Source organism: Lutra lutra, chromosome 2 (genome assembly GCF_902655055.1).
Source record: "Lutra lutra chromosome 2, mLutLut1.2, whole genome shotgun sequence".
Lineage (NCBI taxonomy): Eukaryota > Metazoa > Chordata > Mammalia > Carnivora > Mustelidae > Lutra > Lutra lutra.
This window is the reverse complement of record NC_062279.1, coordinates 121,007,816-121,025,318: the sequence shown is the minus strand read 5'-3', so window position 1 is coordinate 121,025,318 and position 17,503 is coordinate 121,007,816. Positions and strand designations below refer to the sequence as shown.

The 17,503-nt window shown below is 34.0% G+C and overlaps 1 protein-coding gene across 6 annotated transcripts in view; it reads right to left on the bottom strand.

The window, feature by feature from the left end:
• Nucleotides 1-17,503, bottom strand: part of BLTP1 (bridge-like lipid transfer protein family member 1) — a 217,164-nt gene that overhangs the window by 165,053 nt on the left and 34,608 nt on the right. For all 6 annotated transcript variants that reach the window (XM_047718360.1, XM_047718361.1, XM_047718357.1 and 3 more), the window contains exons 9-16: nucleotides 15,279-15,360; nucleotides 14,505-14,698; nucleotides 12,377-12,456; nucleotides 9,917-10,067; nucleotides 4,878-5,034; nucleotides 4,388-4,466; nucleotides 1,980-2,071; nucleotides 375-492 (exon numbers count right to left, since the gene is read on the bottom strand). In XM_047718360.1, the coding sequence (XP_047574316.1) occupies nucleotides 375-492; nucleotides 1,980-2,071; nucleotides 4,388-4,466; nucleotides 4,878-5,034; nucleotides 9,917-10,067; nucleotides 12,377-12,456; nucleotides 14,505-14,698; nucleotides 15,279-15,360 (953 nt within the window). The remainder of the gene's footprint in view (nucleotides 1-374; nucleotides 493-1,979; nucleotides 2,072-4,387; nucleotides 4,467-4,877; nucleotides 5,035-9,916; nucleotides 10,068-12,376; nucleotides 12,457-14,504; nucleotides 14,699-15,278; nucleotides 15,361-17,503) is intronic.

Sequence of the window (17,503 nt, the reverse complement as noted above, 5' to 3'; positions counted from 1 at the left end):
GTGGATTGATTACATAATTGAAACAAAATAATCAAACTATGCTGATGCCTAATTCAGGCAAAGAAAGAAACTGATTCATCCTCCCCAAATTATCCCCTACTATGATGACACAAAGCACCAGCCTAAGATGAATTCTTTCATTTTTTTGTAAGCCCAATTTTGGGTTGATATTTCCCTTGTTTGCAGTAAAAGAGAACACAAAATACCTATATTTAAATTTTCCCTTTTATATTCTTAGCCCAAAAGGAAGTGTAAAAAAAAAAGTATGAACTCTACCAGAAAATCCCCATGTTGAATCTAAAGACAAAACATACTGAATGTAAACAAGTTCACCGTGATAAACCTCATTATATTTAGATTTATTAGAAAATTACCAGTAAAGAAGTTCTTCTGTGCAAAGATAAAGTGGTAGGTGGCTTTATAAACCTCTAATTCACACTGCCAAGTCTGTGGCATGTTCCATATTCGGGGATAACTGGCATTGATGTGGAACTGCAAATGAAATGTTAAGTAAAAATGTTAGAGCTTAAAATGTGACACTGTGTGAAGAACATTAGAAATAAATTCACACATACACTAATAAGAGTAATTAAAACTTATTTTCCCACTGAGCTGAACAGAGGTCCCTTTGAGATTCTAATATTACTGAGGCTAAAGGTCAGTATCTATGGTTATATCCAGCTCCTTGAAAGAGTAAGCCATGAAAACTTTAAGAACAACAAAGCAGACTACAGTTTTGATACTGTACTCCAGCTAAACTAACAGAGTAGCAACCAACATCCTTAATTCCTCTTTAAACCTAATCTGTTATGTGAGAGGTTTGGCCACCGGTGCCTTCCAGGTTCCCGTTTGGCAGTTTGATAGGGAGCTTTATCATGTATTTAAGGTGTTTTATCATGTATTCCATCTGCCAAAGTTCGGAGATTCTGCTAAAGGCAAGAGCTGCCTAACCAGGAATAGCATTATTGCCCAGCACCATTTATAAGCAATAGCTCAGGAACTCGTTAAAATGCTGAATATGCCAGTTTAATATACACTTATAGTATTCAATATATTCTTGGTAATTACAAATCTCTCCTCTTAATTTACATATATATGTGTAAAAATGCTTTTTTTTTACACAATTAAGACCTAATATAAGAGAATCTTATAAAAGAATCCTTTCTGAATATCAGCCATTCTACATAGTGGCTTTTGTTATTATTGTTAATGTTGTCTCCCCTGATGAAGAATAATCCACCTGATAATGAAATGAGGCCCCAACCTGCCATTTAATCATAAGTACTTCCATATTTTTTCTAATATGGAGCAATCTGCAGTATCAATAAGATTTTATTCTTTCTACCTCATTCATCAAGTAAAAAGGAAAATGACTTATTAAGCCATGAGCAGGAATCCAATGGGGCCAGAAACATATAGTGAAAAATTATCTCATTTATAACACAGGAATCAGTCTAAACATAAAATAAAATTTAAAAATAATCTCGGGCGCCTGGGTGGCTCAGTGGGTTAAGCCTCTGCCTTTAGCTCAGGTCATGATCTCAGGGTCCTGGGATCGAGGCCCACATCGGGCTCTGTTCAGCAGGGAGCCTGCTTCCTTCTCTCTCTCTCTCTGCCTGCCTCTCTGCCTACTTGTGATCTCTCTCTCTGTCAAATAAATAAATAAAATCTTTTAAAATAATAATAATAATAATAATAATCTAACAACTTTTCACATTTTTAAAGATCAAAAATCATGCTAACACAGCCTTATATTCACTTTGCCCATAACCAGAAGCAGAGCAAAAAAGATGCCAGAGTCCACAGCACTGGGAATCTACTCCTCCTACCAAAATTAACACCCAAAGCACCTGGTAGTTCTTGAATGAGAAGATTAACTATTTAATAACTTCCTGGTAATTAAAATTTTATATTAAAAAATTAAAACCAAATTCAGATTTTATGTATGTAAACAATATTATCATATACTCTAGACTTACTGCTAACATTTCTGCTTCTAAAAGGGTCCGGTATTGCATGCTGGTGGTAGCATCAACATGTAAGAGCTGTCCTTTAATTGCAGGAGTATAACCTAATACGTGAAAACACAAAGTTAAGAACCTAAAAAGATATATCTATGACTAAAAATTTTGTACTAGAAACAACTCCCATCACCACCCAAAGAAGGCATCTCTGAAAAATGGTGATCAGAAACTACACAAATACATTCCAGTGATGGGGAACTTGCTATCTAATAAGTGACCTTTCTCATTTTGGACAACTCTAAAGGAATGAAGTTCCATCTTCACAAAATGTCCTCCTGATTTTGCTTGCCAGTGCAAAACTGTTAAGTCCATCCTCTAAATGACAGTTTTCAAGTATTGAAGATGGCTCCCATGTCTCTTCTTTTCCTACTGACTCAAAGAAAGTTGTTTTAATCATTTTCCTTATATGGAAAATGTTCCATATATAATGAGAGTTTCTAAACAATGGCTATTACTTATGTAATTAATGACAGTTAGCAAACAATATAGCTCCATGCTGAACAAAAGAAGAAAACTGCAAAGTGTTTCATTTCTTTTCTTGAAGGTCTGCCCTTCTATGAACACTAACGCTACTATGGTAGCCAGAGTCCACTAATACACTAATTAGTATATAGCTAGTTCAGCATACTTCCTGTTCTGGGCATTTTTTTCAAGTACCTGAATCTCTGAAAAAAGTTTTAAATGTGTTTGAACTATATTTTGCTAATATCTATGACTTAATCTAATTTTCCCCCTCAGACAGTCATCTTAAAAGCCACCTAACCTTTCCCAAAAACCTGACTGGACTTTCCTTAGACCCATAACTCACTCAGAGTTCCACAACCAGTGTGCTGTGGCACCGACCATGAATTCATAGTAAGTATGCTTGACATATCGATTCCCTCAACCCTCAGTGGCTCCCTTACCCCAGATGTACCCATAACTGCACAAAAGAAAGGTGAACAAATATTTCCTACGTGGAATATCAGTTTAAAAATGGTAGAAGCACTCCCTTAATTGAATCATTCTCAATTTTATGCAACCCCCCAACTGTCTTTTTCCTCCTGCTGTGTCTCTGTAAGGCTACACTAAAAGATGTTCTTTACAATTTACTAATCTGAACCACCCAGTCCTAGAGAATCTCAAGCATCTGCTTCAAGACTTAGTATGACCATTCTTCTACAACAAGCAAAGGTAATGTTTAAATCTTCACTGAAAGAGCCTCAAAGGTACAGGGAAAAGATACTCTATGCCATTCTCAGTCACTGTTTCACAACTGATTATCTAAGTAGATAGACCCAACTCCTACCTTTTTATACAAGCTAATGAATGCAGTTAACCCACTAGTTTCTTTCTTCTTATACCAGGAAAAAAAAAAAAGGTGACAGAAACAAGTAAAGAGAGCCAAGCATGATACAAAAACTACTCGAATTATACTCAGCCATAGTAACACTGTTGGTTAATGACTTAAAAATATGGGTAAGTTGTTATTCTCTGTATTCTCAAGAAGTGAATCAATAAAGTAGAATTTCACTTTAATTATTCTCAATTACAAATACACTAAAAGGATAGGAAGAAGGAAAATGAAAAAGGCTATATAATATTTTGATAAATTTAACAAAAGGTATTTAATTACATTATTGATTAACTTGTATGAGTCCAAATTTCAAATGTATGATAAATTTAGATTAGCTTGGATAAAACTATAGCAGAGTATTATTTAGTATTTTAAATATGAAATATTCTGCTTTCTTAAAGCTATATTTTTCAAAATACCAGGCTTACTCCCTAACAAAATCTATTAACAATAAAACCTTAAAACAAAGCCTTTCAGTCATTCTATCACATACTGCCCATATACCATGTGCCAGGTACTGGGTTCAGCACCAAGTTTCTATCAGTTTAAAAACAAAAAAAAAAGGGGGGGTTGGGAGGGGGGGGTGGGGTTATGGATATTGGGGAGGGTATGTGCTATGGTGAGTGCTGTGAAGTGTGTAAACCTGGCGATTCGCAGACCTGTACCCCTAGGGATAAAAATATATGTTTATTAAAAATAAAATTAAAAAAAAAAAAACACCTGGTCTTACAGAGCAACAGACTAATAGGAAAAATACATTTTAAACAAATTATCCTCAGTCTCACAAAAAATAAGTATAGGGTATGATGAAAGCGTAAGACCTAACTTGATTTAAAAATTTTCCCTTCTCTGCAGGTATACAAATAATTTGATTATGTAATTAAAATGTACTATCAAGTAAATATAATAGAAAGCTGAAAAAGAAAACCCCATTAATTTTAGTCTCAATGGGATAGCAAACTATTATTTATAGATTAATCATTCCCCATTAATCATTTAAAACAGGAAAGTACTCATTGCAGCTTACCATTTTCCTCAACTGTCATTGGAATATTAATTTCTAAATATGAGCCAGCTCCTACATTTACATGTACAGCATTTGTTTCCTATCAAAAGAAAAAAATTAAACCATATAAAACAATTACTTTCTCACTATTTAATCATACTCACATCTTTACTTTTCAGTTACTATCACAGATAAAATATAATCATCAATAATATGAAATGGGTAATAAAAGTTTCTAAGAACAAAAGTTCAAAGTTTTAGTAAAAATACACTAAAACAATTTGGCCAGATATAAAGAAGAAAATGAACCAGATTATAGAATTAAGATTTATTATTAATTTTTCCTACTTTTGGTAATGAAAGCAACATAAATACAATTAGTGTGGGGGGGAGGGGGACAGGAAGCTCATAGAAATGAATGTAAGTATAGAACTAGTTACCAGAAAAATACCCTGGAAAATAATATTCAAATTTTAAACACTGTATTCTACTATATTATTTTAATAATTACCCTGTTTTTGGTAAACAGCAAATCAATTGTAGCATCTGCAATAATATTCATTCGGAGTTCAAAAGCAAGGATCTGTCGTGGTCTCCCAGGCTGTGCAATTTCAGAAACTTTCAGAACTTGATAATCAGGTGGGAAGAAAAACTTCCACAGACAGTCTCTATATAAGGAGGTATAAAGAATAACTTGTTACTCAAAATTATATCTATAAGGGAGCAAAATCAGTATTCTAACTTTGTACTATCACTGCTATCTCATTTAACAATTGGACATGAAATAGGAAAAAAAAACTAAGTCACAAAATAACACCTACACTAATTTCCTTTCAGTAAAATGAAAGACTCTTTTCTCCAATGTTTCATACTTCCAAAGATCAGTAAGCTTTGAGTATTTTTCTAAAGATTTATTTATTTATTTGAGAGAGAGAGCATGCACAGGTGCACACACACATGCACAAGAGTTGGAAGGGGCAGAGGGAGAGAATCTTCACACAGACTGCCTCACTGAACACAGAACCCAATGCATGGCTCAATCTCACAACCCATCAGATCATGACCTGAGCCAAAACCAAGAGTCCCAACACTTAATCAACTGAGCCATCCAGGTACCCCAACAAGCTTTGAGTATATAATACACTATTGTCAAATGAGATACAGGTAAGAACAAATCTGTACTGTTCAACCATACTGGGAGAAATTAAAGACTTTCTACAAGCATATGAAGAGTTAAAGAAATAACTAAAGGAGGATGGTTTAATTAGAATCATTCCGCTATGGATGAGTTATTTAGCCTTTCTGAAGACACCTGACCTGCTTTCTCATCTGAACAACAGGAATAACACAACTTGCCTCATAGAATAGATCTGAGGATTAAATGACAACCTATATGGAAAAGACTTGACAGTACATGATGCTTGAAAAAATGGTTATTATTTCTTTTATTTTTATAATCATTATTATTTGGGGGGGGGCAAAGGGAGAGGGAAAGAGAGAATCTTAAGCAGACTCCACACGCAGGTTGGAGGCTGATGCAGGGCTTGATCTCATAACCCTGAGATCATGACCTGAGCTAAAATCAAAAGGCAATGCTTAACCAGGTTCCCCTTACAATCATTATTTTTTTTTTAAGATTTTATTTATTTGACAGAAAGAGATCACAAGTAGGCAGAGAGGCAGGCAGAGAGAGAGGAGGAAGCAGGCTCCCTGCTGAGCAGAGAGCCCGATGCAGGTCTCGATCCCAGGACCCCGGGATCATGACCTGAGCAGAAGGCAGAGGCTTTAACCCACTGAGCCACCCAGGCGCCCCTACAATCATTATTTTTAATCAATAACCTATCAATAAGAATCTAAAGGTCAGTAGATCTCTAAAAAGTAAAGAAGCTAAGGCTCTAATACATTTGCCTCCCCTCATCATTCTCACAAAGATGAAAGAACCCAAGGACTTTCCATTTCAGAGTCAAAATTAATGTAATGTAATTCACACATTCAGAGAAGGTGACAGTTTATAGCTTTTAAAAAGGAAGGGTTGAAAAAGTAACAAAAAATGCTACTTAGAATAAATAAGGTAGGGAAAAATTAGATGAATAGAACAAAAGGTGAAAACTGACCCATTATAGACTATAATTTGCCATCAAGTTAGTGTATATGAACGAAAAAGTTCTGCAAATGTTCTAGCTACAACATACAAATACATGAAACTAAGACTATTAAAGATTAAAAAAATCCAATATGATCACTGAATGAAAATGGACTGTTCAATGGATAGCAGGATATAATGAAAAGAGGCGTGGACTTGAAAGGCTTGAAAAGCTAACAATTGTTAGCTCTAGATGCTACAGCATCATTATCTTGCCTAAATCACTGAACCTCCATTTTCTCACAGGTATAATAAGCTTACCATATCTGCCCCACATATCTCACTGGGTTTTGAGACTCAAGTGTGAAAATACAAAGAAAAGCACTTATGTGAAAGCAGTAAGAGGCTAGACAATGTTGAAAATGTTTGCATTATTATAATTATCACCTATCTAAGGATTAAGTACAAATCTCATAACGTTTGTATTTCAACTCTGACATGAAAACTCGCAGAAAGAAAATATCATGAAGGAAAAGCTGAATATCGTAATGATTCAGAAAAATCATGTAAAGGTGGTAGAATGAAATCAAAATCCAGAAGCTAACAAGATCAAAATCTCTTTTGAAGAGATCAAAATCTCGTCACAAAACTGAATGAACTATCCAATAGCAAAACAGTTGAGATTTCTTCCTAAATTTCTTATATCTTAGTGGATGCTAAGAAAACTGACCTTATAATTCATTTCTGATTACAATTCATATTTATATAGAAATGCAAAATGGTAGAGAAGAAAGGAAATGGATACAAAAGAGGAAATGCACTGTTTGTACATGTTAAATAAGAAGTATTGTTAATAAACTAAAAGCATGTGAAAGTAAGTTTTTCAGGGCACCTAGGTGGCTCAGTTGGTTAAGCGTCTACATTTGGTGCAGATCATGATCTCAGAGTCCTGGGATCGAAAGCCTGGAGTTGGGCTCCCTGCTCAGTAGAAAGTCTGCTTTACCCTCTCCCTCTCCCCACCGTCCCGCTTGTGGTCTCCCTCTCTCTCTCTCTCAAATAAATAAAATCTTAAAAAAAAAAAAGAAGTTTTTCTTTTTTCTCTTTTTTCTTTCAAATAAACCTGAATGAATGGTTTTAAGTCCAGGTTAAGAAAGATATTGCTGTTCTCTTCTGGCAGTGGCAAGATCTACTGAAAAGAGTCGATAAAACAAATTTTTCTTTTTTTCTTTTTTCATTTCTCCACGTAATACAAGTATCACTTCAGAAGTGAATATGGCGGGGCGCCTGGGTGGCTCAGTGGGTTAAGCCGCTGCCTTCGGCTCAGGTCATGACCTCAGGGTCCTGGGATCGAGCCCCGCATCGGGCTCTCTGCTCAGCAGGGAGCCTGCTTCCTCCTCTCTCTCTGCCTGCTTGTGATCTCTCTCTGTCAAATAAATAAATAAAATCTTTAAAAAAAAAAAAAAAAAAAGAAGTGAATATGGCTATTTAGTAAAAGAATTTTAGTTTGGGCTTTTATGTAAATATACCCTAATTTTTTTTAATGAAACCAAATGAAATACAGTTTAAAAATAATCATACTTTATTCAAGTCTTAGAAATGCAAATATTTTATGTGTCTGTGTTGAAGCTTTTTTTTAATATTTTCCTTTCAAATATAATAATGTATAAATATAACTGTTATGTAATAGGATATAAAACCCCTCATTTTCAACAATTCCAACACAGTATGGCTTACTATAGGAAAAATTTTATCATAAAAGGAAAATTTAAATCCAGTAATTTGGAAAGCATTTGTTTCCTAACCTGAAATTTTAAGCTGTTTACTTCCAAGTCTAATAAATAACCTAACCCAGAACTCAACAAAGTAATGTATTAGCATATTGCAGGAGTTTTCAAATGACAAACTTACTTACTCATTTATCATACAATTGTTAAGTAGCTACACTTGATGGGACAGGTATTTCAACATACTAGAGATACAAAGGTTAACATGCGACTTAACAAAGTATGTATTTCTTTTAACAAGCTAGGTCGAAAGCACTTTTTAAAACAAGTATAAAAAGAGTCAGTATATCAAGTCAGTATCAGCACTCTTCATTAGTCCATCAACAGCCCAACAATATCTGCTTCAGTGAATGGTTTGGCTTATATTTCTCCATTCAAGCTTGTTTATGAACAGAAAAACTAAACTGACTTTAGGCAATGTCTATTTACATAAAAATTTAGATGTTCCCTCATAATTAGTGGTAAATGTCCCCTTCTTTGCTTAAAACTCTTCAGTAAGTAGAAACGTGGTCAGAATGTATTAAAATAAGAATTACTTCAAAATTAACAGAACGACTAAAAAATTTAAAAAAAAACACCTTTCAGACACTGTCCATGACCCTAGTATAAAATCTTTCTTAACTACCTCCAAGTCTCCTAACAACCTATAGAAACTATAAGACAAATCTCCATTGTCATCATGCATTTGCAGAACTATTCCTTTTTCTCAATTATTTGTCCTCCTCTTCCTTCATTGGCTAACTCCTACTTAAGTGTCAAAATTCAACTTACATGTTACCTCTACTAAAAAGCCTTCCCCAATTCTTCTCTGATGAGTTATGTATCTTTTATAAAAGAATTGTGTCCCCCTAAAAATTCATACATTGAAGTCCTAACCTTGAGTACCTGAGAATTTGATGTTTGGAAATAGGATATTTAGAGAGATGAATAAGTTAAAATGTAGTCATTAGGGTGTGCCCTAATCCAATATAACTAGTGCTCTTCTAAGACAAGGAAATGTGGACACAGAGACCTACAAGACACACAAAAGGCAAGACCATGGGAAGACCAGAGAAAAGATGACCATCTACAAGCCAAGAAGAGAAGCCTTGAATACACCCTTCCTTCACAGCCCTCAGAAGGAACCAAACCTACCAACACATTGATCACAGAATTCTAACCTCCAGAACCATGAAAAAATTTCTGTTGTTTAAACTATACAGTCTATGGTTCTTTGTTATGGCAGTCTTAGCCAACTAGTACAGTACGTTTCTAAGTGCTTCATCAAGACTTTTTCCTTACCTCTACCTCAACCCTTAATAAAACTCTTTTGTTTGTTTTCCCTCACTGAAACTGAACTATATGTCTTTTGTCTCTGAATCTCTACAGCCCAACAGTCCCTGGCAAATTCATTGATTAAATACAAAAGAAAAAACAAAGAAACCAATAAATATGCTCCTCATTCACCATTTTTCTAACAAATCAGCCCCTCCTTCAGAATGAACTTGCTTATGCCAACTTATAATTTGAATTAAAATTATAATTTATAATTTGAATTAAAATGCTTATAATTTGAATTAAAATGCTTAGTGATATCTTACCCTGCCATAATAAAAGAGCTTATAAAATATTAAGCCACTTTTTTATAAAATTTATATCATTCAACATTAAAAGACTTACTAGAAATATAATTTACTCAAGTACCTTTGTCTATCGGCCCATGGCCCATAGTTGAAATCCGTTCCTTTTCCACAAACTATATCCAGTCCCCAACACGGAGGCAAATCTTGTAATTTGCAATCCTCACTGCTCATTTCTCCTTCAATATTTTCTTCTGTTTCTTCTGGAACAAGTCCTATATTGCAGAATATACAATAGAAAGGTAATTACTTAAAATTACTGTTTAAAGATTCCCTAGACCAGGAGTTCTAAAAATGCTGCTTTCAGTAATCCTTTACACTCTTAAAAATTACCAAGGATACACAGTGGGGTTTTTTGGTATTATCTCAATCATAATTTACTGTATTCAAAATTGAAACTGGACAATTTTTTAAAATTTTATTTTTAAGGTAACAACTCATTGCGTGTTGATGTAATAAAATGTTTAATAAAATTGAACTCATTATATTTCATTTAATATAACTTAATGAAAATATGATATGAAAAAATTATTTTATAAAAACTAAATGAAATTTTAATTCCATTTTTAATGAAAGTACTTTTCAATGAACAAATAACCATATTTTCTAAAACAAATTCATTTAGAAGTAAGTGTTGGCATTGTTTTTATTTCAGCAAATCTCTTTAATGTCCAACTTACTAAAAAATAAGCAAATTCTCAAAGCTGCTTCTGCATTTGTTATTTAAGTATCTGAAGAAAACCTAGCCTCAAACAGCTATTTAGAAAAGGGAGGAGTATTTTAATAGCTTTTTCAGATAACTGTGGATATTCTTCTCTGACACTATACCAAAATTCAAGAAGTGGTAGTTCCTTAAAAGTTAGTTGCAACGTGGAATCTGAAACCCTATACTGAATTTTTCATACTCGGATACATTAAAACTTACCGATCTCCCTTATACTTTGAATGTATCTTTTATCCATGATGTAACTTTGTAACATTTGGAAAATACTGGTTCACAGAGACACACATATGTTCTCCAAATACTGATAAATTTCATCATTAAACATTTTTTTTAGGGACATCTGGGTGGCTCAGTGGGTTAAAGCCTCTGCTTTCGGCTCGGGTCATGATCTCGGGGTCCTGGGATCGAACCCCGCATCGGGCTCTCTGCTCAGCGGGGAGCCTGCTTCTCCCTCTCTCTCTGCCTGCTTCTCTGCCTACTTGTGATCTCTGTCTGTCAAATAAATAAACTCTTTAAAAAACAACAACAACAACATTTTTTAAAAAGATTTATTTATTTACTTGACAGAGAGAGAGTGATCACAAGTAGGCAGAGCAGCAGGCAGAGACAGAGGGGAAAGCAGGCTTCCGGCTGAGCAGAGAGCCCAATGCGGGACTCGATCTCAGGACCGTGAGATCATGACCTGAGCCCAAGGTAGAGTCTTAACCCACTGAGCCCCCCAGGCTCCCGTCATCATTAAACATTTTTAAAATCACATTTGTTAATAGCACTGGTGGTCTTATCAGAAAAGTCCTTAAACTCACAGTTGGCAGAACCAAATTTTCCAAAATTCTGATTTTCACATGAAAGCTCAAAATCATAGATTATCTCTAGTTGCTTCTTCAAGTAAAACTGGTGCTCCATGAAAAGAGCATATAATTCAGCTAGAAACTCAACTATACAAGTGCTTTTCCTCCAAACATCAGTATACTTTGGTATGTAACAGAGGTGTATTATGTGTACTTGGCCATTTCATCACACTAATTATTAAAAAGTTTACTCAAGGGTCAAGATTTGACAGAAACACTTTTTATGGCTTTATCAAAGTTTTTTAAACTGATACTGGCATGCGTTTTACTGTAAATGCGTGGTAGTGAAAAAGTCAGTGATTACTAGTATAGTTCGGAAGCTCTGCTTTAATTCATACTAAAGCAGCCACTGTTGCTTTGTACCAGCAATGGCTGGTATCATTTCACCCACCATTGCTTTTGTACCAGCATGCAAATGTCAATATGGTTAAAAAGGCAAGCAACATCCTCATTTTCCTCTGAAAACACTCTGACCTCATAAACCCCATGAAGGCATTAAAAAAAAATTAGTAGGAAAAAAGGGCTAAAAATCCAATGTTTAGTTACTTTTATAAAATTCAAGCCACCTGTGAAGCACTCTAACGAGCTAGACTTCAATCCTTAAACTTCAAGCCTTAAAGGATTTTCTTCTTAAGCTAGCATGAACTACCTTAACTGTCACCATATTCTCTAAAGGTTTTCACACCAGGTTACTTGCATTCACAACTTTTAAGGTATACCTCTGAAAACAGAATTGAACAAAAGATTCCTATATTGTTCTTTTGGTCTAAAATAGTAATATTCAATTTTTGATAAATGACACAGACATTTTTTAGGTAGGCACTCTTCCATCCACATTTATGACATATTGATGTTTATTTTATCTGAACTAAGGAAACTTAAAATATTATTAAATATCAACATTTCATAGAGTAAAAGTGCAGCTATGAAACACACTTTCAAAAACTAATACCTGGCTCATCCATGTAGTAGTAGATGTCAACATCATTTGACTGCATCACCACAAACCCTTCTCCCATTAATCTTGGTGGTCTATAGAAGGAGGGGGGATGGCAAACTAAGTACATCTCCAGAATATAAAATGTTCTGTATTCTAATAAGGTAGTAATAGTTGAGAACAAAAAGAGAAAAAAATCTAAAAAACAATCAAGTGTAGCACATTGAAAAGGGAAAACAAAACACCTTTTACATAGACAATGAAGTTTTGCATAGTTGTATTCTGTATTAGACTAAATAAATTGGTACTGAAAAATTTTTAACCAATATATTAGTTTCAAAAAGAAAAAATGAAAATTTGTTATGCATTTTTAGCTTTAAAAGAGAGAAGTCAATTTAAAGCAAAGTTTGATTAAATATAATCGAAGATCAATGATCATTAGAATAATCATATTCTGCATTGGCAACAAAAAATTTAAAATTAAACTTTAAATTCAACCATTTTATATTAATACTTTATAACTTAATAGGAAATATTCTATATATCTGTAAAATAAAGTTTAATCTTTTAGAAACATTAAATAAGAAAAATATTAAGTCTTTTTTAACAACTTGATATTATCTTTGTCTTTATCTTATTTCTAAGAATATTTAGTTGATCAACTTGAAAAAATTCTGGAATTAATGTTTCTCTACAATCGCTTCCCCACAAATTATTAATTTTTACTTGCTTTGATTCAACAACTTTTCTCTTTTTCGTTCATATACCACATCTTCTTTCCATATCAAAATTAACTTCTCGGTCATTAGATAATATATACAAATTCAACAACCTTCTTCTAAATATATATTAAATGATGAAGGTTAATGTCTAATATCATCATTCAATTTCCACACTTACTTTGAAGAGTGAAAAATACAATTTTACCTTTTTATAAAAATTAGTAAGAAAACACCTTTTTATCTTACTCTGTAAACTTCATAAGGTCCAGATTTATTCAGTATTTTAAAATTTACCCATAATATATAGAACTGTGTGCACAGCCCACATTCTACAAGATGCTTAGCAAAGTCTGTGATTATGAAGAATGAGATGAGGTAAACCCCATAGCATCCCTGCTACTCACATAGGGAAAACCTCTCCATCATTCTAGTGATGGGGAAATCTAATAAGCAAGCTAGCCAAAAGTTGGAATTAAGAAGGAATAATCATGCTTCTTATAACCTCATAAATTTTATACTACCAGCACACAAAGATAAAAGCTGGGACAGTTCTAAAACTGTATCATTCTTACTTCCCCAGTTTACCAAGAGTAATTTAGATTCAATTTTCAACTTTTTATTAACTCAAAATGGTATTCCACTACACTGCATTTATTGAATGTACTATTAATCCATCCCTTCGGGAAATAAAAGCCAACATATAGTGTATATTTTCTAACCTACAAACATCAGAGTCTAAATGCCCCAAGTAAGTTTCCCAAGTACAGTGAGAAGGAGAAAATGGTAGAAAAATTATAGTTATAATCTTATAGGAAAATGTTTAAAATTAGAGCTCATCAATGGATAATATATCATTTGTAATTATAAAGCATGACTATGCTGTTAACTGGCTTAACAGAGAAATATGCCCAATTATCGCCCAACTTAGAGCAAAAAAATTAAAGATGACAAAGATTCTAATTGATATCTATATTAGATATAAAGATATTATGTTATTTTTATGACTTTTTTTTATTATGTTGTTAGCCAACATATAGTACATCATTAGTTTCTGATGTAGTGTTCAGCAATTCATTAGTTGCGTGTAACACCCAATGTTCATCACAACATGTGCCTCCTTAATACCCATCACCTGGTTATCCCATCCCCCCAACCCTCTCCTTTCTGTAACCCTCAATTTGTTTCCTGGAGTCCAGAGTCTCTCATGGTTTATCCACAATAGCCAAACTATGGAAGGAGCCAAGATGTCCTTTAGCAGTTGAATGGATAAAGATGATGTGGTTCATACATACAATAGAATATTACTCAGCCATGAGAAAGGATGAATACCTACCATTTGCATTGACATGGATGGAACTAGAGAGGATTATGCTAAGTGAAATAAGTCAATCAGAGAAAGACAATTTGTAAGACTATCTTACTCATCATTTTGAAGACCAACATATCTTGGACTAGGAACAAGCATGACTCGAACATTTTCAAGTTTCCCTTTCACAATATGCATGAATTGATCAAGATGACTAGAAGGCGGTTTTGTAGTGTAAGTTAAGAAAGCATCATCAAAGTTGATACACAGAGTTTGAGGTTGGTAATGATTTCCAAAGGCCAAACGTCCCTAAAAAATAAATAAGAGAAACTATGCTGTAATATACAAACCATATATTTTTCCTTAGTTGACCTAATAACAAACATTTTCTTTTTTTTTTTTTAAGATTTTATTTATTTATTTGACAGACAGATATCACAAGTAGGCAGAGAGACAGGCAGAAAGACGAGGAAGCAGGCTCCCTGTCAAGCAGAGATGTGGAACTCGATCCCAAGACCCTGGGATCATGACCTGAGCTGAAGGCAGAGGCTTTAACCCACTGAGCCACCCAGGTGCCCCTGACCTAATAACAAACATTTTCAAGCAACAATTAAATTATTCCACTTCAGCACTATACACTATCCAAATTACTCCACTGATCAATTTAGTGTTTAAAGAAATCTAAGTAGTTGTGAATAAGTAGCCCCTAAAACCTAATAAATGTGTGCTAAGATGGTATTGGGTGTTGAAATAATTCTTTCACAGCTTTATGAACTTTGGAACCTAAACAACTCTACAAAATTACTTTCTTTAGTGAAAATTTTATTTGCAAAAATAAGAGTTTTCATTATTAACCCACCAAACATGAACTGCCGCAGAATTTACTTACTGTGCTCACATTGACCTTTATGACTGGAATAAGTGATCTCCATGAAGATGTGGGGTCTTGAGATTCTGTTTTTACTTTAACTCTGAGAAAAATAAAAATAAAAATAAACATACATAAGAAAACTTAAATAGTTGAGAATACAGTGGACCTCTTCACAATACACAGTAATACTAGCTATAACTTTCCAAATACATCTAATGATTGTTCCAGTAAACAAAATAACGACAGCAACTAACAGAATACTAGTATCTCTCAAATATCTCTCGGGATACACTGTATCATTTATCAATTTTTAAGACTGGCAAGGTATAATAACAAAATTACACTTTTAGAGTAACAAGTTCTAATGACAAAAGTACAAATTATGATATGCTGTCATTACATCCACCATTATACTCATTATAATATGACATTCTTTTTTTTTTTTTTTTTTTTTAATTTGACATAGAGAGACACAGTGAGAGAGGTAACACAAGCAGGGGGAGTAAGAGAGGGAGAAGCAGGCTCCCCACTGACCAGGGAGCCTGATGCAGGGCTCGATCCCCGGACCCTGGGATCACGACCCCAGCCAAAGGCAGACACTTAACGACTAAGCCACCCAGGTGCCCCAATATGACATTCTATAAGACAACCTAAATTACTAAAATAACAAATGACCAAAGTACAAGTCACATTGATATTTTCAACTGTTTTAAGCACTTTTGGCAACTCAGCTGATCCATTCCCTTCCTTATCCCCATCACTTTATAACAGAATAATTTCCTCTCAATAAAATGAAAATGATAGGCCAAGAATAAGAAAAAAGAAACTGGCCACACACAAAGTATACTAAATTTAAGCTATGAAAATTTCACAGCAAATCACTAAAGATTTCAGATGAGAAGCCATAGCTCTTCAATAACCCAGTAACTCCTAAATCATATTTCTCAAGCCATCTCCACTAAGGTAGCCTTCAGTGCTTAAAACTAAATTTGAAACTGACCTCATTATCTCCCCTCTAACCTGCTCTTTCTCTACAGTTCCGTGAGGATAACCACTAATTAGAAACTGGATTCATTACTGACGCATCCTTCTTACTCATTCTCCACACCTAATCTATCACTGTCTTATGGATTCATTTGCCTAAGTATATCTGGAATCCATCTACTTCTCTCCCTTCTCCTTGTTACCAACCCAACTGATGATCACTTTTCCCTGAACTGTCACAACATCCTTCTTCCTTTTCCATCTGTGTAACTTTTATTTCCTTTTGTCTTACAATAGGTAGTACTTCCAATACAAAGTTGAAAAGGAGTGGTGTAAGGGGACATCCTTGCTTTGTACCCGATCTTAGTGAGAAAGCTTCTAGTTTCTCACCATTGAGTATATTGTTAACTATAGGGTTTCTGTAGATATTCTTTATCAAAGAAGTTCTCCTTTATTCCTAGTTTACTGTGAAATTTTAATCATGAATGTTAGATTTTGTCAAATACTTATTCTGCATCTTTTGATATGATCATTTGGTTTTTCATTTTTCATTGATTTTTGAATGTTAAGAACTAGCCTTGTTTATCTAATAGTTTTTTAAGTAGATAATAAGAGAACATTTATTCCCAAATAAATGTTTCATGGATATTATGTCCAAGGAACTGAGCTGAGGTACTAGGGTTCCTGAGAATATGACAACTGTTCTGCTTTGAGGGAATCTGTACCCTACAATGGAAGTAAGAATAGTTATAATAGGCAATTTTAGTGCAAGGAGTGTTACCTTAGGAAAAAGAATAGAATTCTGTGGGCACACATAGAAGGATCAGGGAGACCTGAAGGATGAATGAGTTAGGCAAAAAAGATGAAGAGTCTTCCATAAAGAAGAAACATCATATGTAACAGAGAAGTTGTTTACTGAGGCTGGAGTGGATTAAGGTGGGAAAGGAAGAAAAAAGACTTTCTTTGTTTGCAGATGATCCAGTCATCTGTGTAGACAATCTGAAAGAACTGACAAAAAACTCCTGGAACCAATAAGTGATTATAATAAGGTTGTAGGATTCAAGATTAATAATATACAAAAGTCAATCACTTTCCTATAAACCAGCAAAGAACAAGTGAAATTTGAAATTAAAGCCACAATAGCATTTATATCAGCACCACAAAAATGAAAATCTTAGATATAAATTTAACAATATATGTAGATTTATCTACATAAGGAAAATTATAAAACTGTGATGAAAGATATCAAGCAATCAAAT